The 22,220-nt window shown below is 35.7% G+C and overlaps 2 protein-coding genes and 1 long non-coding RNA gene across 3 annotated transcripts; 1 reads left to right on the top strand and 2 right to left on the bottom strand.

Annotated features, from left to right (window-relative positions):
- Positions 1–1,996: 1,996 nt before the first annotated feature.
- On the top strand, positions 1,997–16,063 carry LOC134655769 (uncharacterized). Its single transcript, XM_063511230.1, has 4 exons — positions 1,997–2,113; positions 2,803–2,885; positions 15,065–15,142; positions 15,873–16,063. The coding sequence occupies exons 1-4, from the start codon at positions 2,020–2,022 to the stop codon at positions 16,035–16,037; spliced, it is 420 nt and encodes a 139-aa protein (XP_063367300.1). The 5' UTR covers positions 1,997–2,019; the 3' UTR covers positions 16,038–16,063.
- An 858-nt stretch (positions 16,064–16,921) lies between these two features.
- On the bottom strand, positions 16,922–19,059 carry LOC134656071 (uncharacterized). The gene is made up of 3 exons (XM_063511589.1): positions 18,907–19,059; positions 17,787–17,872; positions 16,922–17,209 (listed from the first exon to the last, which is right to left on the bottom strand). The coding sequence occupies exons 1-3, from the start codon at positions 18,971–18,973 to the stop codon at positions 16,922–16,924; spliced, it is 441 nt and encodes a 146-aa protein (XP_063367659.1). The 5' UTR covers positions 18,974–19,059.
- A 932-nt stretch (positions 19,060–19,991) lies between these two features.
- On the bottom strand, positions 19,992–21,227 carry LOC134655892 (uncharacterized). The gene is made up of 3 exons (XR_010097471.1): positions 21,143–21,227; positions 20,914–20,999; positions 19,992–20,288 (listed from the first exon to the last, which is right to left on the bottom strand). It is a non-coding gene; the product is annotated as an uncharacterized LOC134655892 (long non-coding RNA).
- Positions 21,228–22,220: the final 993 nt, after the last annotated feature.

Genomic DNA, 22,220 nt, shown 5'->3' with positions numbered 1-22,220 from the left:
AAACTTACGAAGTAAGTTTGATGTTTAATTTAATTAGGTTTATTATTACTTACAAACTTACCTACTAACTAAAACTAATCTACTGCAAACTTTTCTTAGAATAGATAGGTATTGCTACCTACTATTACATATCATATAAGATAGTGTCAGGCAAAGTGGCTAAATACTATGTTGTACTTAACACATAATCTTAGTTATCGTAGAAATAAGCATGTGTGTGTACCGATATTGTTGACCACTTTTTCCGTCACTATTTATTTGATGCTGATTTGCATATTAACTAAAAGTTAACAGGTAATTGTACATAAAAAATAAAAAAAATAATAAAGTAACTTAACTAAATAAAACTAAAAAGCTAATACTAAATTTAGTTTTATTTTATGGATAGTTTTTTTTTTTAATGTACAATTACTTGTAATCATAAAAATAAATACTAAATTAAATTAAAATAAATCAAAAAAATTGGACCCCTTTGGCATGGTGCCGAGGACGCTGGCAGCATTTCCCCGCTGTATTGCGAGGCTATAATACGCTGCGCGAGAAAGCTGCCAGCTCTTCGGTCACCAGTGAGGTGGATCAGTCTTTTCGACAGGTCTTTAAAAAGTTGTAGCCGTTGTAGGGCACTAGGACCCCACGGGCCAAGGGTCTCAACCCCATTGTAAAAGTAACTTGTTGCCAATTATAGAACATCATCAAGCGACGTTTGCTCACATTCTGTTTATATTTGGTTTATATAATTTTAGTTCAAGCTGCAGAAATGGAAGTGGAGACAGCAGCCTTGTATCATGCTAACTTGTGGCACGACATCGAACTACTAAAGATGCGATCCAAGGAAATTCCAGAAAATGCTGATGATATAGTGAAATAATAGAATAAAAACACACTGAAACTATATATATTTACCTACGTTCGTTTGTCGTCGTTCCTCTCTTCATCGCTTTAGTTTAACAACCTACTTAATATAGTTAAATAAATCGCCAACACCACCAGTCAGACCAGTCTTTCTTTTATTTCCTACGTTTTTTAGCAAAATCGCTAGTTAGTATTCATAGCTGGGCAGAAGTCCGTTAATCCGTTAAACGTTAATTAACGAAGTTAAGTTTTCGAGTAACGGATTAACTTTTAAGTTAACTTTAAAAACCTGTAACGGACTTGTTAACTTCCGTTAACTTTCCTTAAGTCCGTTTATCGTTAATACCTAAGTACCTAGTCACACCAAAGCCGCGCGCTGCCGCGCTGCGCCGATCACGTTCCGACTAGTTTGCGTTAGGTTTGTATGCAGTGCAACTTTACATAGCGCGAATCGTCGCGCGCTTGTTCTACTGAGTCCTGACTAAGAGTCTAATATTTCTTACCCAATTGCGCCGTATTAATTTTGTTATTACTAGAGTATGATAGAGTCGATCGCGGCAACCTGAGCAGTTACCATATAAGATACACGGGTGCGAGCGAGACAAATATAACAACTTACTTACTATTCGAGACCGAGCGTCAAAATTTATGATTATTTCTACTAGTTTTATTTCCTATTGCGTATATTTACGATTTCGAGTTAACGATTAACTTTAACTTCCGTTAAAACTTTTGAAAAGTAACGTTTAACGAAGTTAACTTTTTATTTAACGGATTAACGATTCACGAAGTTAACTTTTTGATTAACGGTGCCCAGCTCTGTCAGTATTACATATATGTAAGCTTGTAAAAAAGCTTGTGGATTATTAATTTAAATAAGTAAAAACTACCTACATTTAAATTTAAGAGTTTCTTTTTCGGTAGGTATATTGTAAATATGTAGGTACGTATACCTACCTATATTTGCAATGGGTAGGTCCTAATAGTTCCTCTAAAGTCTAAAATTGTTTATTTCAAGTGAGATTCCGACTAAGAGTATAATTAGTTTACTGATAACAACGAAAACAACAGTCGATGGGTAATTATAACGTTGACCTCTGCCCTCCTTCATATACCTAATTCAGCCCAGTAAGTAGATAGTCGTACAGGCGCAGTGAAGTGATAAACATGTTTGTATTGTCATCAGTAATTCTGCTAACGGGAGCAGTTTATGCAGAAGTGGAGAATGCAAATCCGCCGCATTGCACTAATGTGACCAAAGGTATGTAAAGTTTTTTTTTTATTATGGTTTATTTTTCATCATCATCATTATTTTAGCATTCAATCGCCCACTGCCGAGCAATAGGCTATTCGTGTACGCCGATTTTACCTATATTTAGTTATTGTTTTCCTACTTGGCCTGTTGATTATGAAAGTACATAAATCGTTTACCAATAAAATAAGTTTTAAATTTAGTTCTATTAGGTATAACAAATACATAGATTAACCAAACTGGTCCCATCTAACATTTTTTTGTAGATACCTACCTACCTTTATTAGTAACCAATCTTTATTCCGTTAGGCCTTAAGGAAAATAGTTAAGTAGGTACCGTCTGTGGTTAAGGCGTACATATTTATAAATATGTAAGTACTTAGTTACAAGTGCATCTTTACTTACTTACATTTAAGGAAATTAATACCCGAGTGTTCGACAAATCAACCAAAACAGATTTTAGGTTAAGTCACACTTCACAGATCATTATAATACTAGTAGTTAGGTACTTACACCTTAAGCGGTGCAGGTGCAATGCAACCCGCCTCACTCTTAAGTCTTAATTTACGTAAATTAAAATAGGTAGAAGCTAAAATACAATTTGTAACAGATTATTTCACAGTTCTATTTCTACTTGGGTAGGTAGGACTTACTTACTCACCTACCGGCTTATTTTATTCCTCTGATTGCAATTTCAGGTACTGACTACGTGTATCATTACCGCTTTGACTATCCCGTGGCGTATATTCATCCAGGCGTCAAAGAAGTGTATCAACCTGGGGCCTTATTCGACATGCCACTTTTGACGTCGCATGTTGAAGTTCATTTGAATCTGAACAATCATGGGTTGTCGAATAGGTAAAGTGTGTCACCTGTCAGTGAATCTCATGTAAACAAATCATTTCATCGCTAGACTTGGTTGTCTATTGGTATGGCCGCCATGTTTGGATTTATGACATTTAAAAGGGGATTCTATGGCATAGAGTAAACTGCATTTCTATTTTCTATAGTTTTTTGATTCCCCTACTCGACGCAAGATGGAGTTAACAGTCAAATTTCGATCTTGGCGTTATAAAAATAAACCGCAAGAACATGACATGCAGTTGCGTTGGTGTAGATCTATCATGAAAACGAATATATGACAATTGTCCAGAATTAAAAAAAACTTGACAATAAACATACAGCAATACATATACCACTAAATGTCAAAAAGAAAACAGATTTAGTATAATTACTAGGTAACAAATTATATATAAAGTTTAAATTTTAAACCAATCGTCGTGGGTCCTAACCCCGGCTCTTAGCAATGAACTTCTTGTAACTTGTGTGAAAAATATCATTTGATATTACACCAATTACTTTATGGTGAAGTAAAATATCATGAGTCATGAGGAAGACGGAGTAGCCAGTAGCCACAATAAGCTATATTTTTGTCCTCTGGGTTAGATGGCAGTGAAATAGGGAGAGATAGTGAAGAATGCGGCAAAATAAGCATTTATTGTGTTGTTAGTAGTTAGTAGACTAGTTTTTTTTTCTAAAAATGAAAATTGACGCAACAGCAAGCTCATAGCCCCCTATGAGCCAGTCTGTTAGGTGCAGGCTTAAGGGCTAATCCCGGGGGAAGCGGAGCGTCGGCGACCAGCTGGTGCATCTGCTTATTAACCTCTTCTCACTTTTACCTCAGGTCCTTTGATTAATAAATTAAGGTAAAATTCGTAAGAACTAGTGCCTGTGTCATATTCTAAATTGGACGCTATGCCTAATTAGTTGTTATAAATTAAATACAATAATTATTTATTTAATTAAATTTATAACAACGCAACGTGATTATTCATGATGAATTTTAATGGCTTATATAAGACAGCGGTCGTATATTGCCTCAGAAATTTGGATTTTGTCAGTTTGAATGAACAGCAAACTGGAGACATTGAGATTAATTTTAAACTTATTATTTTAGGTGTTCGTAAGAAATAAGGTATTGACAGACATTGACGGAAAATCGCGAAAACCCGGCCAGGTGCGTCGGACCACGCAAAACGGAGGAGGATTCCATACTTACTTCTTCTACCATGTATCCATATGCCAAAATAGCAACAAAAAAGCCGAACAAAAATACCGTTTCTTCGCAGCACTAGATTTCAGTCCTTTTTTTAGAAAAGTAATATGTTTAGGTACATAATATATATATATATATAAGTAATTTTGTTATGTGAAACTTATATGTTGTGTTACGAGACTTACGAGTAGGTAACTTTAAACTTTAACAGCCTAACAGATCCCAATAAGGCCTAGTTTACCCTCTGGGTTGGAAGGTCAGATGGCAGTTGCTTTCGGAAAAACTAGTGCCTACGCCAATCCTTGAGATTAATTGTCAAGCGAACAATAGGTTCTCATGATCCGTGGCAAAATCGAGATAACGCGAGGAAGAATAACTTTGTCACAAGAATATTTGGCCAAATATAAATCCTTACTCTCGTGTATTTGACCTACCTACTCGTATTGAGTCGTATTTTGCCACCTAGTAGCCTCGAATTGGTTGTTATATGTGGCTTTCCATAAATTAAGGGTCCTTATGCTTCAATAAGGACGTTTTCATGGGGTCCCGTTGTTTCCCATAAAGTTTTAAGTCATAATGTATTGTTTGTCATATTATCATTACTCATAAAACTGAAACCGTTAACATTTCAAGATTTTAGTTAGGTTATCCTATAGATAGGTTAGGTTAGGTTAGATTTGTTTTATGGCAATCCTGAAAAGTGACGCGTTTCTGAACCAAATGAATTATGACTAACGAAAATTCGAGCAAACAATACATTATGGCTTAAAACTATCTGGGAAACAATAGAAACCCCGTTTTCATCTGAAGTTGCAATAGAAATTGAAAAAGCCACATTTTTTCAAGCTTTTACTTAGTTTCATCTGTCCCGTTGGTTGTCTGTCTGTTCCAATGTGGTTCCAATCAAATCATGCAAATTAAATCCCAACAAAAACATAAATGTGAAATGAGAGCCAAGTTCAATATTGAGAATACGTGTCGTTGTTGACTCGCCGACAAAAGAATTGAGATCTATATGGGTGCCAAGTTCTGTGCTGTGTAGAAAATCCTGAAATTATAAAGGATTTGTCTTGGCTAGTTTTTAACAACAAACCAAGTTTTTGAAAAACTAACAGAAAAATATATATTACGGTTGAAAAAAACATATATATTACGGTGGAAAATATTATTAAGGTTGGGAGGTTTAAATTAAAGTCCCAAACGCTTTATAACAAATAAATTTATTAAAAAAATAACCCGAGCGGTGGTCGTGGTAGTGGTCCGTTAAATTTTAAATTAGCCTGTCTGATTTCACTGACGTAGGTGGGTACTCCCCTGACGTGGCAAGGTGGTCGTGCGAGCCCTGTGTTCGGACGCCGGGACGTCTCGGGAAGCGCCGAGGTCAGCTGGTGCGTGAAGCCGGGAAGCCTCTGGAGGGCCTCCTACTCTGCGGTCGGATCAGCAGGTCCCCCCTGCCGCCGTAGTTTTTAAGCCGTCTAATTGCACCCTGGAATGTACATCGTCCAGCTTTATGTCCACGTATTAATTGGCCGCTCGGTATGAACCCCAACGATGACGCTAAGCAAGCAAGGGAGTAGCAAAAAGTAGATGGTGGGTGTTCATAACCAGAACGGAGTTACAGCGGTTAAGTGATATGGCAAGTAGGTACCAAAAGCAGAGTGCAAGATTATGAAATTAAATTACAATAATGGGGATCAACTAAAATGATAAAAATGCAATAAACTAAGCTTGTGAGCTAAGGCTATTAATAATCTGAAGTTAAATAACACGCTGGGCAAAATGTATGAGACGCCATGTTATAACGGTACTTTTACCGTTACGCCGCGACGCGGCGGCTAACAACACTTACTAGATAGGAATTATTTTAAAATACATGATACCGGCAAGGCACAATTATAAGCGTTTTAGCACAATAGAATTTAGCACACTAGATTCTTAAAACTAAGTAACGTTCAACACTTACCCAAACGGGGTGCAGGACGGGTAGAACTAACTAGTACTTAAAATCATTTGCTTATAGAAAATTTTAAAGATTTAGCTACACTTGGCTAGCATTGCCGATTTAAAAAATATTATTTTAATTTGCGCCGGCGCGTGAGAGGACACGGCTCACGGCTCGTGAACGCGGCCGGCAGCGTCCGTCCTTAGAGACGATCGAACGAAGAGTGGGGCGCGGAGTGATGGCCGGTGGTATAAGAAGGGTAAAACTGCTGACATCGCCGTTCGGCGGAAAGTACAGTCGCGCACAGAAATGTTATGTTAATTTCTTAATTTCACATTATTTTAAATAATACTTTTGATTTAGATGCCTATAGTAACGTGCATCGTTACACTATATGCCTATACGTAAAAACTAGCCAAGACAAATCCTTTATAATCTCAGGATTTTCTACACAGCACAGAACTTGGCACCCATATAGATATCAATTCTTTTGTCGGCGAGTTAACAACGACACATATTCTCAATATTGAACTTGGCTCTCATTTCACATTTATGTTTTTGTTGGGATATCATTACTTTTTGTACAGAAATTACTATAGTATTCATCATGAAAGCAGTTTGCCTAAGCTGAAAAGGAGACCCTCGCTAACGCGCGGTTAATTGTCAAAAAGTTTCAGTTTCACATTTTTTCTTTTGTATACGCCTTATAGTCTACTTTCATTCCAAATATCAAGTTTCTAAGTAATTTAGAAGTGGGTTAGGTTTTTGGTCTATAAGTATTTTTTTTTTCCATCGATATATCAATAATTTCCAGTTTTCAGATTTTTCCCTCTATATGCACCTAATAGTCTACCTTGATGCCAAATATCAAGTTTCTAAGTCATCTAGAAGTGGGTTTTAGGTTTTTGGTCTATAAGTATTAATTATTTTTTTTCCATCGAAATATCAATAATTTCCAGTTTTCACATTTTTCCTTCTATATGCACCTAATAGTCGACTTTGATGCCAAATATCAAGTTTCTAAGTGATCTAGAAGTGGGTTAGGTTTTTGGTCTATAAGTATTAATTATTATTTTTTCCATCAAAATATCAATCATTTCCAATTTTCACATTTTTCCTTCTATATACACCTAATAGTCTACCTTGATGCCAAATTTCAAGTTTCTAGGTCACCTGGAAGTGGGTTAGGTTTTTGATCTATATGTCAGTCAGTCACAAAAATGCCGGTTTTTAAAGGTTAATTTATCAATAACTGTTTGAGCTATGTTTATGAAATAGTGTATTTTGAACTAGCTAAGGGACTTGAATACATGTGCCAAATTTCATGTGTGTAGGTTAAGTAGGTTTCAAGTTGTGAAGGGGTCAAAAGTAGCTCGAAATGGTTCGTGTAATATTACACACGGTTGCTGCGTCGCCAGTTCCTTTTTCTTTGAACTTGGCTGGACACGCTACCGCGTGTCTAGATTTGACCCACTTCTCGGGTGTTCATGAAGCTGAAAATTTACATAAGTACATAATATGTAATATGGGTGACAATACAATATTTTTATGGTTACCATCGAGCTGATCTGATGGTGATGATACAAACAGTGGTCTTTTAAGTCTTTTTAACTTTGTGATAAAACAACGCAACTTAATTATATTTGAAAATATTTAAAGAAAAATACAGTCAGGAATTAGAAATTTTGTTATCTAACCTCTCTATCACTCTTGCATATTCGAGCGATAAAGAGGCAAATAGCTGAGTTTCGATTTTCGCACTTCCCGATAGGCCCCTTTGTAAACAAACCGCCTTGATGTGTCTATGTCAAATTTTTAATTGTCTGTGAAAACTTGTTAAAAAAAAGTTTAAAACAAAGGCGTAGGCAAAGAGTAGTATAATATGTATATAGCTGGTCAACCAAATCTTGTCAGTAAAAAAAGGCACGAAATTCAAATCTTCCATGGGACGATATCCCTTCGCGCCTACATTTTTCAAAATTGCCGCCTTTGTCTACTGTCAAGATCTGGTTGACCAAGTATACCTATATAGCGCTGGCGGTACACCGAGAAATTCAGTAAAATGCTGCAAATGATGTTAAAGGTATGAAAATCGGTACGATTGATCTGTAGAACATTTGAAACAATTTGACCCGAAGCACCAACAAATAAAAAGAAAACGAGAGGAGTTATGACGTCATCTTTTTTTGTAAGGAATAAAAAAATATTGTTTAAAAACCTATCGTGTTTGGTATTAAACGAAAGGGCTTTAGGAGCCGATTCCAAACATATATCACATCATTACATTTCAGTATTTTTTTTTTATTATAATATAAATAATTTTCAAAACATACCAATTAAGTTTGGGTTTCTCCAGATACAATACGGCAAATTTTTTTTTGTAAAATATACCTCTAATCTTATACCTAATATCCTCATATCTAACCCTAATAAAGCAATTTTGAAATTATATACATTTAGGTTTTTTTTTTATTTTTCAATTTTACATAGTGTGATCTATGAATCTCTCAATTAAATATTTAAAAAGAAAGCATAAAATTAATATAAAACGGTTTTTTTCAGAAAGTCGCTTATATCTCGGAATCTATAAGTCGTAGTAAAAATTGTCTATGTAATAATTAAGAAAGAATTAACCGAAAAAACTCACCTTTAACGTCCCCCCTTTCCCGAGTTCTCCGCCCCCCACTCATCAGAACTTTTTCTTACTTAAAGCTTAGATATTACCAAAGGAACATGTAATAGTATTTTATGCAACTGTTGTTTAAGAGAGGTCAAAAAAGGCGAGTGGCGTGAGTAACAATAACAACAAACAACAACCGAAAATTGTTAATAAAGACGCCACTAGTATTTTTTGACTCAGTTAAACAACGTTGCATACAATACTTTTTCTACGACCAAGCACTTACTTTGAAATGCAATGAAATAATAATAAAAATGGATGATGATGATTGTTTCATGTCCTAATGTGATAGGTTGTTCAGTGCGTGGGATTCTTAAGGGGAACGAAAATTTTATTATTTTTGCGCTACGACGCACGGTTTAGGAGATACAGCCCTATAAATATTGTTCTTCCTCTTTTTCTTTTTTTTTCTTTTTTTTTCTTTTTTTGTGTTTTTTAAATCTTACTTAGGGGTTCCTTAAAGGGGAACGAAAATTTGATTATTTTTGCGCTACGACGCACGGTTTAGGAGATACAGCATTATAAAGTTTTTTTTGTTTTTTTTTAATCTCTTTTTTGTGTTTTTTTTTTAAATATTAATTAGGGTTTCTTACAGAGGAATGAAAATTTTAATATTTTTGCGCTACGACGCACGGTTTAGGAGATACAACCCTATAAAAAAAAAATCTTTTTTTTTTTGTTTTTCGTGTTTTCTAAATATTACTTAGGAGTTTCAAAGGGGAACGAAAATTTGATTATTTTTGTGCTACGACGCACGGTTTAGGAGATACAGCCCTATAAAGATGAAAATAATCGTACCATTAACCAAAACATGTCTATGGTTTACTCATCTGTCAGAAATGACAATTAAAATTAGGTTGGAAACAATGTATTCCATACAATATTTTTTAAATGGTGATTACACGAAGTATCGTAAAAGTGCCAAAAAGATACTGCGTGTATGCACAAATATTTTTTTGGGGAATAGACTAAAGACTTGTGTTGATAACTATAAGTTAGGGGTTTAAAGGTGTGTGCACGACCCTTTAAATGACAAATAAAAGTACGGGAGTAGAAAAAGCAAGTTTCAATACTCTTATTTTACCCGAATGACATTATTACTCGTATTGAGTAATTCGGCAGGGCTATTATTACACTTTGTAAAATTGAAAAATTAAAAAAAAAACCTAAATGTAAATAATTTCAAAATTGCTTTATTAGGGTTAGATATGAGGATATTAGGGATAATTTGAGGTATATTTTACAAAAAAAATTATGGTATTGTATCTGGAGAAGCCCAAACTTGGTATGTTTTGAAAACTATTTTTATTATAAATTAAACAAAATGACTGAAATGTAACTATGTGATATATTTTTAGCATTGGCTCAGAAAGCCCTTTCGTTTAATACCATACACGATAGGTTTCTAAACATTTTTTTTTATTTCATACAAAAAAACATGACGTCTTAACTCCTCTCGTTTTTTTTATTTGTTGGCGCTTCGGGTCAAATTGTTTCAAATGTCCTAAAGATCATTCGTACCGATTTTCAGACCTTTAACACCATTTGCAGCATTTTACTGATTTTCGCGGTGTACCGCCAGCGCTAGAAGTGGGCAGCAAAGAGTAGTATAATATATAGAACAGTCGGCAGTCAACGTTTGTTCCTAATAAATATAACATTGATGAATCAAGGCGGTTTGTTTAAAGAGGGCCTGCCGCGATACCAATTTCGTTATCTGCCACCATTAAATTTCGCTCGTATATGCAAGAGTGATAGAGAGGCAGATAACGAAATTTCCCCCCACCCCCCTTTGGATGGTTCTTGTTTGAGTTATAATGTCACTGTATTGAGGACTCAACCTTTCCATTTTTAAAGTGTTTTTATATCGACATGACACTGGCTACTGTAGTAAATGCCAAAAAAGAAAAAAAAAAACGCTGTCATAGTAATCGTCAATCGAAATAAACAACGTACAAATATCCAAGAAAAATTTGCAAAATAGTATATGATAAATATGTAAAACATCATTAATTATCGAATTAAGATTACATACAACTTTGTGTAAAAAAAATTGAGGCAATTATACAGCCCGATTATACGGGTTACATCTTGAAAAAGATGATTATCTTGGAAAGAAGAGTAAATATACATAGGTGAACATAATGGTGAACAAAGGTATAGTCAAATAGGTAGGGACATAATTCAGGGTTTGCTTGTCTGGTCCACGCATGCTGTACCTATCACGACCACGGCACGGCCGTCTCCTGCTAACTTTTCGCTATAATAGTAAAATCATAGGTCTAATACCTATGATTTTAATATTATAGCGAACAATATTTCATGTTCATGATCTCGAATTTAAGACTTTAGCTTAGATTTATGGCGTGCGGCCTAGCGCGCGTTGCCTCTATGAGGAGCTGTCAAAGCGCTTTATATCTGTATGCTTTTGATGATGCGGATCAGCATTCTTATCCAGCGGGGCAAGCGGGCAGCCTGCAGAAGGGCACCCTACCGCACTTGGTAGGTCACTACACTCACTACCAGGATTTAGGGCTAATAATTTATTTATAAGTTTTTAATACCTTTAAACGAGCAATTCTTGTAAATTTATTTATTTATTTATATGTATATATATTTCGGGCATCTCGGGAACGGCTCTAAACGGATTTAGATGAAATTTGCTATATGGAGGTTTACGGGGGCGCAAAATCGATCTAGCTAGGTTTTATCTCTGGGAAAACGCATTTTTGGGTTATTATATGTTTCCCGAGCAAAACTCGGTCTCCCAGACATTAAGTTTTTAATTTAAGTGTTTTTATCATGTTTCATATTTAAACTTACAGATGTGAATCACCAGCAGAGTTTTTGGAGAGGTGTGGTTTTCTTATTTCCTGTTACCAACCTGAAACACCATACCTACTTAAATATCAGAAAATAATAAAGTGAAGAAAATTAAATAAAGTTAAATGCTTAAAAACTTTAATGTTTTATTAAAATTAAACGAAAAAAAATGTGTAAACTGAAATAGATCTAATTTTTTTATTTGTAGTTGAATAACATATATGTATTTAATCTCCTTTAATTAAAAATCATCTCTGAGTAGATACATATTAAACAATAGGTACTTTTAGGTCTTGGTAGTAATGTTAGGTCTTATGACCTACTGTATTTGACTATATTACTTACCAAGACCGAAGCCTGACCTGTCAGTCACCAACTATTTTGATGCTCTTTGTAGGTAGCATCAAAATAGTTGGTGACTGACAAAGTTACCAAGTTACTAAGGTAGTAGGTACCTATATAGTAGGTAGCAGTAGCGCAATATTTAGTCAAAATATTTTGACTAATTTAGATTACTTTTATGCCAAAAAAGTAATACAAGCTATTCATGTTCCACTTAGTAATAAAATACGGACTTTTCTGAATATGTGGTTTACGAAATGTGTTAAGAGCCAACAGGAGTGGTCATTTCTCCATACAAACGTACTCGACTGTTTCCTCCGTGGGTTTTGAAGCTAGAGCAATGATTTTTTTAACACAGATTAATATTGTCAATAACGGTGTCGGACCGTTTTGCTTTTTTTGATATTTTTGTTTTTTAAGGCGCTAGAGCCCTTCAAAAATGGCCAAAATGGCCTAATTGACTATGCCGCAATGAGAGGCGTGGTATTCAAAACTGATATCAATTAGCCAAAAAAGCAAAACGGTCCGACACAGATAATTTCATAATCATTTAGATTTCCAAATTTGGTTACGATTGGTTAAGTTTTGGAGGAGGAAACAGTTAAAAGTAAACAGGAAACAGGAGGTTTCGTACTCGACCTCGATATTTGAGATTTTTACGCAGGATTTTTCACCTTGTCCTTATCGCATTAGTTTTAGGTGCCGCTTCCGTTAGCGAGACGGGTATATTTACCTAAAATATTTAAATCTCAGCTCCAACAGGAGGCTCTTAAGGTACAACTTGTGGTTTATTAACGTGGTTTAGAAATAGGCAGCTTGAGTTGAGAGAGGTGATGAGTAAATTGTTTCATTTTTTTACAATTTTGAGCGTTTATAGGAGAATGTGTGGAGCAAGCATTATTTGACGTGTAGGTGTGGGGTCAACAAAAAGATCGCTTGTCAATAAGGCATTCTTGCTGTTAAAATTCAATTATTAATAGCCTTTATCGACCATCAGCAATGTAGTCCCTTTTTGATTGATGGAAATTGTCACGTAAGTTCCACTACTCGCCGCCGCATCGCCTACAGCGCATTCGTTGGTCTATCGCTCACAAGATGTCATTAATTCATGTAAACTTACGTACTGAAAAAAAAAAGTTTTACTCTTTGCTATAAATTACCCTTTCGCACGTCAAAAACTCCAAGATGGTGCCGAAGGTCATAGAGAACCAAGTCTACCTTTGGAATCATTACTTGTCAAAATTTGACATTAGCAATCCACAGTTAGGTGACAACCAAACCAAACCATTATAAACCTTAAAGTAATAATAAAACAAAGTTGTTTTTTGTTAAATTATTGTTTGTACCAAATGAACTTCAGCACTTGATGAACTTCAAATGAACTTCAGCAGTTGAATTTCAAATGACGCGAAATCTGACAGTTGCACATGTCGAATAGGGGCCCTGTAAGATATTGATTAACTTTTCTCTATTTAGAATATCACTCCCCGAGTCCGCGAAAAGTTAATCCGAGTTTTTATATCAAAAAACTAAATTTTAGAAAAGTAACACAGAAGAAATAATAAAGCGTGTACGTAAAAACTAGACAAGTCAAATCCTGAACTTTACTTTACACCCCAAGCAAAAGAACTTGGCATCCATATATATAGATCTCAATTCTTTTTCCGGCTAAGTCAACAACGACGAATACCTATTCTTATTAATATTGAACTTGGCTCTCATTTGAACTCATTTCACATTTATGTTTTTCATGGGATATCCTCTTACTATATCTACATTACACCACACCACAACTAATGAAACGATATGAGTCTGTATCGGTAGTAGCCACATTTATTTTTAATTATCATCCCTTTTCATTTCGACTTAACAATTAAGATTAGCACCTACCTCGATCTATCCGGTGGCGAATGCACTAGTCCCAAAACGCACTATTAGTCAATACACTCTAATTTCGAAAGCCCCTCTTCTCATAAGAAACTAGGCCCAAAATACCATATTTCCAAAAAGGCTCATTCTCGATTTACACGAGAACCATTGAGAACTAGTCCCAAAATACACCTTTCCCAAAATACCCCAAATTGTGTTCACCTGTGCGTGGCGTAATACTTTATTCTCATAATGCGTAGGTCTCAAAACACTCTAGTTCCAAAATACCCTATTTTTTTGGAATGTCTCTTTGTGACTGCTTTCAGCCGTAATCATTACCCGTTTGATGCCTAAAATATTTTTTTCAAAAATAGGATTTACGTATTTAATTATTATTTTGAGCTATACAGGGTGTAATCGTTAAGTGTTGCTCGGCGATAGTTCCGTAAATATAGCAGATATCAGAAAATTTCAAATTGATATCGAAAGTGCATATAGTGAAAGTGAAGGGCAATATACACACGAGTGTTTTAATGCCTGTGTTGATAAAGCAGTGTATGGAACTATCATAATTAGGTGGGCGAGAAACTACCCTCATTTATGGCATTATTGGCAATAATGCCTAAATAAATCCTATTTTTGAAAAAAATATTTTAGGCATCAAACGGGTAATGATTACGGCTGAAAGCAGTCACAAAGAGACATTCCAAAAAAATAGGGTATTTTGGAACTAGAGTGTTTTGAGACCTACGCATTATGAGAATAAAGTATTACGCCACGCACAGGTGAACACAATTTGGGGTATTTTGGGAAAGGTGTATTTTGGGACTAGTTCTCAATGGTTCTCGTGTAAATCGAGAATGAGCCTTTTTGGAAATATGGTATTTTGGGCCTAGTTTCTTATGAGAAGAGGGGCTTTCGAAATTAGAGTGTATTGACTAATAGTGCGTTTTGGGACTAGTGCATTCGCCACCGGATAGACCTCGATTAGTACCTATATGAGCAATGTAGGCCGAGAAGTAGGGGAGTATTAAGGATGGCTCACGTTAGACCGGGCCGTGTCGGGGCTGGAGCTTCCGGAGCTTCGTTTTCTATGGAAAGCATCACGTGATCACCTGTCATCTCCTAACGCAGCGTACTGCGTCGCGTTCGCGTGTTGTTCGCCTACGTAGTACGCTGTGTTACCAGCAACCAACCTACGAAATATACTTATAATGAATTATATAACTACTTAATGATAATTTTCAGCTATACTGCACAAATCCCCCAGCAGTGGCCGTGGCATCCACTATAGTGTGCGACTGGGCTGCTCCTCCGCAAGTACAGGTACTTATAGGTACACTAAGTTTACATGAATAAGTACCTAACCACATGTGTTTCCTTTAATACCTATGTAAATATCTGGGAGAGAATATGTAAATGTCATGTGATTGTTCTTTTTTTTATTCTGGTTTTTACTTATGTATTAATTTTCTATGTTTTCCTTGTTATATCAATAATAATGTTTGTGTTTTTTATATCAATGTAAAAATTGTTGTGTCGTTGGCGTACGTGTCGCCATCAACTTTTAGATTAAGTCAGGTCCCCACATGGACAAATATATAGGTACCTCTATGGGTCCCCCACAGAAAACCAGCGCCACGGTTTGCCGCGGCATTATGCTGAGTCGGGATCCTATTTTAGCGTCCAAATGTCTATTATGTCTGCATGCTTTTCTTTTTAAGTTGTGGCGTTAAAATAAATGTATTTATTTATCTTCTTCTTATAAAAAAAACCTACTCAAAAATACGCGTTTTCTCAGTGATAACATTTCCTAGCGACCTACAGTTTAAATTCGATTAAGACCTAGCTAGATCGGTTTTCGCCCCCGAAAACCCCCATTTAGCAAATTTCATCGAAATCGTTAGAGCCATTTTCTAGATCCCCGAAATATATAAATATACAAGAATTGCTAGTTTAAAGGTATAAGATATTTCACGATCATGGTTTCAATTAACCGTTACATGACTTGAATTTTCCCGGAGAAATTTTACAGTACCTACCATTTCCATTGCAGTTCACCCTGGGCGATGATTATATGCACGTGGTGCGCCAGGACCCGACGGGCCAGTTCGCGGGCAACGCCGTCATCTGGACCTACCAGCTGTGCAGCCACAACCATCTGCTACCTGAACCCTATACCTCTAAGAAGCTGAATATTACGAGGGTTGACGGGCTTTAATAAATAAGAGGAGAAAATGTTTCAATGCTTTATCTTTATCTTCACTACATAGTATAAAACAAAGTCGCTTCCCGCTGTCCACCCGCCGTCTGTCTGTCTGTATGTATGCTTAGATCTTAAAAACTACGCAACGGATTTTGAAGCGGTTTTTTTAATAGAGTGATTCAAGAGGAAGGTTTATATATAATTTGTTAACCCGTGCGAAGCCGGGGCGGGTCGCTAGTCTATTAATAAAATAAAGTCCCCAGCCGCGTCTGTTTGTCTGTATGTTCGAGATAAAATCGAAAACTACTGAACGGATTTTCATGCGGTTTTCACCTATCAATAGAGCAATTCTTGAGGAGGGTTAAGTTAAAAGCGGCGGCTCGCTAGTGATCACTACATAGTATAAAACAAAGTCGCTTCCCGCTGTCTGTCTGTCTGTATGTGCATGCTTAGATCTTTAAAACCACGCAACGGATTTAGATGCCGTTTGCTTTTATTTTTAATAGATAGAGTGATTCAAGAGGAAGGTTTATGTATAATTTTTTAACCCGTGCAAAGCCGGGGCGGGTCGCTAGTTTTAATATAATTCGATAACTAGCTACATTCAATCTCCGGCTGTATGGAATGAGCTCCCTGCTAATAACTATTATATAATCTGTGTCCCTGCCGAGGTTTTCTTTAGGGACAGTAGGTAAGTATATTGTAGGCGATTGTAGGCGTCCATAGGCTACGGTGATTCTTTACGATCAGGCGGCCGTATATATCTTAGATGTTTTGTCTGAATGCTTATTGTCTTGTTTTCCATAAAAAAAAACCTATGTCTGGGCACAAGTATTTTTTAGGTACCTAGGTATTTACAAGCCAAGCTCCATCAGGTAAATAAGAGCGAGAAATAATCTTTAATGTTGTTTTTTTATTTTATCGGTAGGTGCTGGTAGCATTGGGTAAAGTATAAGGTCATTAGACATATCTGGAGTAGTAGTTTCATAATTCACCGGCCCAGTATAATCTTTCAACGGCATCGAGTATCCGGTGACTCTGAACGATATCGTGTGTAGTGGATACCTGATAAAGAATGTTAACATGTTGTTTTGTGAATCGAAAATAATGTTTGGATTGTACGAAGTTTCTGAAAGGGTCGCCACGTTGAGGTGCGTGTAATGTTCGTCGAGGTCATCACGACCGTGCTGAAAAAAATAGGAAAATTAAAATGAATTTATAAATGGCGTCTCATGTATTACAGAAAGATAAAGAAATCACACAGCTGAGACAAAGGTAACCAAGTTACGATAAGTAGTTTTGCTTGTAGGGCGGCGGGCGACTAATCTGCATTTTGAACTAGGTGTAACATGTGCATTCGGAAAATATAACACCCCTTATTTTGTCACTTGGACAAGTACTTGCTTACGTTTCGAATGATATGCAATAGAGTGCGGAAAGTGAAGACTCGTGAAATGTACAGTCAGTAGCAAGAGTTGCTAAGCGAGCGAGGTGTTCATAATTACCTTGACTATTGTACCTTGAATTTGCGTCAAGATAATTTTGAACACGTGGCTCGCTTAGAAACTATTGCTGCTGTATGTGATGATGTGATCCAATATATTCTACGACTATTTTCTTTCCGCACAGACTCTATGAACATTTTGGACAAACACCGTACCTATACCGTGTGTAAGTTGTCGGTATAACTGGGACTTAGATGAAAATGAAGATTTATATTTCTGTTACTTTATTCGTAATACCAAATAATACTTGAAAACTTACCGTTATATTTATTCTGTGGATAGGTACGAGTGGCGGTATTGTACCCGCTAATTTATATGAAAAGACTTCACCTATTTTATGTTCTCCTAAAATAAAATAATTTAATAATCTTTAATAGAAAAAAACCGACTTCTCTAACTACTAGCCTAACCCACTTAACGGTGCTTATACTTTATTTGGTAATATGTATACATTTTATGGTAATCATAGTGGTTGATTTAGTTTAGGTATCATAGTGGTTTTCCGGGTCTGGGTCCGAGTCCGAGTACGGGTCCGAGTCCGGAGTCCGGGGCCCAATCCAAGTCAAAATCGAAATTGAAAATCACAAAACGTGTACTATGCGTCGTTGAGGAGTTCTGTTCTGATCATCATCAGCAGTTCCACTTCATCAAATGCCACAGTTTTTAATGTAGGTAAATGCTTGATTTTCTGATGAAAATATATAAAATTCTATACGGATGCCTTTAAGATTTGAGAAGTTCCCTCGATTCCTCATGGATACCATGTTCAGGACTTGAGATTGACATAAATGTGCCTAAAAACCTAACTTGCTTAACAAACATAACGAAAAGGACAAATCGCCAAATGCGAGCTATGCGTCGTTGAAGAGTTCCGTTATGATCATCATCAGCAGTTCCACTTCATCAAATGCGACAGTTTTTAATGAAAATGCTCGATTTTCTGATGAAAATACAAAAATCTCTATACGCATGCCTTTAAGATTGGAGGAGTTCCCTCGATTCCTCGTGGATCCCATCATCAGAACTCGAGCTTGACAAAATTGTGGCTTAAAAACTTAACTTGCTTAACAAACATAACGAAGAGGACAAATCGCCAAACGTGTGCTATGCATCGTTGAAGAGTTCCGTTCTGATCATCATCAGCAGTTCCACTTCATCAAATGTCACTTTTTTGAATGTATATGCTTGATTTGTTGATAAAAATACAAAAATCACTATATGTGTGCCTTTAAGATTTGAGGAGTTCCCTCGATTCCTCATGGATCCCATCATCAGAACTGGGTTTTGACAAAAACTGTATAATTATTATCATACGTAGGTATGTTGTTTTACATGTAGGTAGATAAAATATAATGTAAAGTAAGATCTTACTACCCCACCGTATTCAAACATAGCCGCAACATAGTGAATAATAGTGACGAGTAAAACAAAACATATTTTCTTCATTCTTAAAACAAATATTTCCCAAACACACGAAGGAGAAGTTAGGACAACTAAATTAGAAAGATTGTCTGAAACGTGTCATCTTCCATCTTAACTCACTACAAGTAAGTGGTGCCCGTAACAATCGATTTTCTTCGGTATTAAGTTGATTAGTAATACTAATTATACAGTCACGTATACCTACAGTAGTAAAGTAGATACCCTACCTAATTATTATCTGTTATGTTCAGGTAAAAGGAAAAACAGTGAAATTTTCCAGGATAATCAATTCCATTAAACAGTACTAGGGAAATTATAATCTAGAATCTAGGTAGGTACTTAAAGTCCGTCCAAGTCCAAGGAAATATATAGTATCCCATTCCTATTCCCGGTCATTTTGTCTCACGCTCGCTGCAAAGTCGAATTTTGCTCTCTCACCCTTGTTCAAGCAACTGAAGTGACAATTGTATTAGATTTCTTCGTATATATTGTCGCACTTCACGATGATTTACCAAATAAGTAATGTAAAATACCTACAGTCTCGTTATATAATGCACTTCTCTAAGTATAACTACCAGCCATGAATCGTAAGTCTCGATTTTACCTAAATGCTAATTCAATTCAAACACTGCAAAACCAAACAAACATGAATAACATGATTTAATGTGACTTCTATAGTTATTGGACCCTCCATGGTAATTAGTCACCACAGTCTTAACAATAATATTGTCTGGTTTCTTTCTGTCTTACTGTGGAGTGGCCAGTTACTATGTATGTTGTGTTAATTACATGGATTCTAATATGGAATCTAATATGGAGGGGCCATTAAGTATAGCTGTCCCCCCTATTATGAATTATACGAATATCAATCAATAAAAACAGTGTGAGCATAAAAGATTTCCCTTTATTGTAATTTTTCACTTTTTACATAACACAAGATTGATTAGGTACCAAACGTAACTATCTACTAAGAAAGTAAATGGCGATCATTTTATACTCTAACAAGGTAAAAGGTTCGTTTACGGGTGTGATTTAAATTATAATTCACACAACATTGATAGCACAGCACGCAAAAGTGTGGAATAACAGCCGAAGGATTGTGCTTCGGATGTTCTTGAAACTCATTTTCATTTATCCTGGTGGGAAACCGGAGTGCTGGTTTTAATGGCATAGAAAAGCCGTTGGCAAAGAATCGTAACGGTAATAAAGGATATTTGATATGTAAATTCAAAACGTTTGTGTGTGGATCAAAAACGACGATGGGATTACTGAGAACAACTGGTCCCTCGGTGATGACGCTTAAATAAGTGTAGCTGTTTTCAAGATCGGCGCGGTCATGCTAAAAATAAATAAAAATAAAAATTATATAGGTACTCTAAACTTAAATAAAAATAAAAATTATATAGGTACTCTTTTATCCACGTTTACTTTATCTGATAGGTATGATTGTAGAAAATAACTCACATAAAACCACTTTACAACTTTTGTTAACAAGTTTTACAACTTTGTCCACAGAAAAACTATAGGTACTTACTTACCGTGATACTACCCAAAATAGTACAACTATATGGTTCACAAGTTCAACTCGTAGTTAAGTATTAATGCCGAACTTATTTTTAGTGTCGTAGGTCGATCGGCAGGCTTTTCCTAGCTTTTATGAAAATACTTACTTAATATTCACGCTTTATAACCGCCTAAAGGTCTGTTGCAGACATATTTTTAGAGAAGGGCCCAAAATAGGTTATTTGAGATAGTTAGAGACAATAGCTAGAAGCTTTTGACCTACTGGGTGGTTCTACATAAAAACTCAAAAGTACATATCTTTCGGGACTGAAACAGATTCATCTAAATTGATTTGGTCAGGATGCCTAGTTGCCTACAGAACGACTGACATTTATAACTTTTATAACAATAGTAGGTACCTATACCTACTACTAAGTAGGTATGTATGGATTGATACTTACTGTAACATTCACCGTAAGTTGAGAACGGAATGCTGGTATTTTACCATGGTATCTTAATGACTCAACCTCTCCCATTTTATGAGAACCTAAAAATAAAGAATAGGTACATAGCGTCTTTGAATACCTACAAATTGCTTGTTTACAATCACTTACAATTTACAAATAACTATCAGAATTACACATGAAACACAACCTAAAGTAAGTAATAAAGTACATTTTGCAATCCTACCGTATTCAAAAAAGGAATCGGCAGGATTAACAATTATAACAAACAGCAAAATCGCGTAAAAAGCTACCCCTTTCATTGTCGATACTGATCGATACGGTATATGATCTGCTAAATCTTGTCAAAATTGACAGAAGGTTCTAGTTTTTATGTGATAACGGCGGCTATCTGCTGCTAGATACTTTTGCCGATAGGACTTATGTCTGCAGACCAAATTAATCGATTGTAGGTATATATATCGATACTAGCTAGTCAATTAAAAACGTACCTATATCCTTGTGCTGATTGGCATCAGCCAATGTGACGAAATGATTAGTTCGAAATTAGGTACTTAACGTAGAACCACCCAACTACGAGTATCTATAGTGCCATTTCTCCCATCCCAACTATGGTCCAAAGCTAACCCAAAAACCCTATTTTAGATAAAACTTTATTTTAATGAACCAATTCTAAGACAAAATATTTTAGTAAACAAGATAACGAACTCAGAAAAAACCGATATCAACATTATATAGGTACGGATACTTAATTATGCATTCAAGGCTAAAATTATTAAAGACAACAGTTTTCGATACCTACAGCTGAGTCTCCGTCTCCAGTCTTGGATTAGGGAATGTGTCTACATGTTTCGACTCACTGAAATACCATATAGGTAATAGATATTTTAATGGGGAACAATAATTATTTATTTAATTATTTTATTTTAGGCTAATACTATGTACTTACTCAATAAAAGAAAGTATATTCCCGTATGAATTTTTTCACCTCAACAGCTAGAACAACGGTACATATAGTTTGTCAAAGGACTGTCTCATTTCAAACATAGACAGAGAGAATCATACTATCTTTGTCTTACACTAGTAATAGCACCCAAAAGAAAAGGATGAGTATAGTTGTCCTAAGCTGGTTCTTACTGACTGACAAATTGTTTGACCAACTATAGTTGCTTAAAAACAATGAGCAAAATGCGATTTTGCTCACTGCAATGGACAAAAATGACATTTAAGTGACCTTTACATTCGAAAGACAGTCTGCTTCAAGAAATACTACTGAAGTTTAGTTTATACTAAGCAGTGTTTTT

This window comes from Cydia amplana, chromosome 17, assembly GCF_948474715.1.
Source record: "Cydia amplana chromosome 17, ilCydAmpl1.1, whole genome shotgun sequence".
NCBI lineage: Eukaryota > Metazoa > Arthropoda > Insecta > Lepidoptera > Tortricidae > Cydia > Cydia amplana.
Note: the sequence above shows the minus strand (reverse complement) of the source record. Positions and strands in the feature narration are given on the sequence as shown.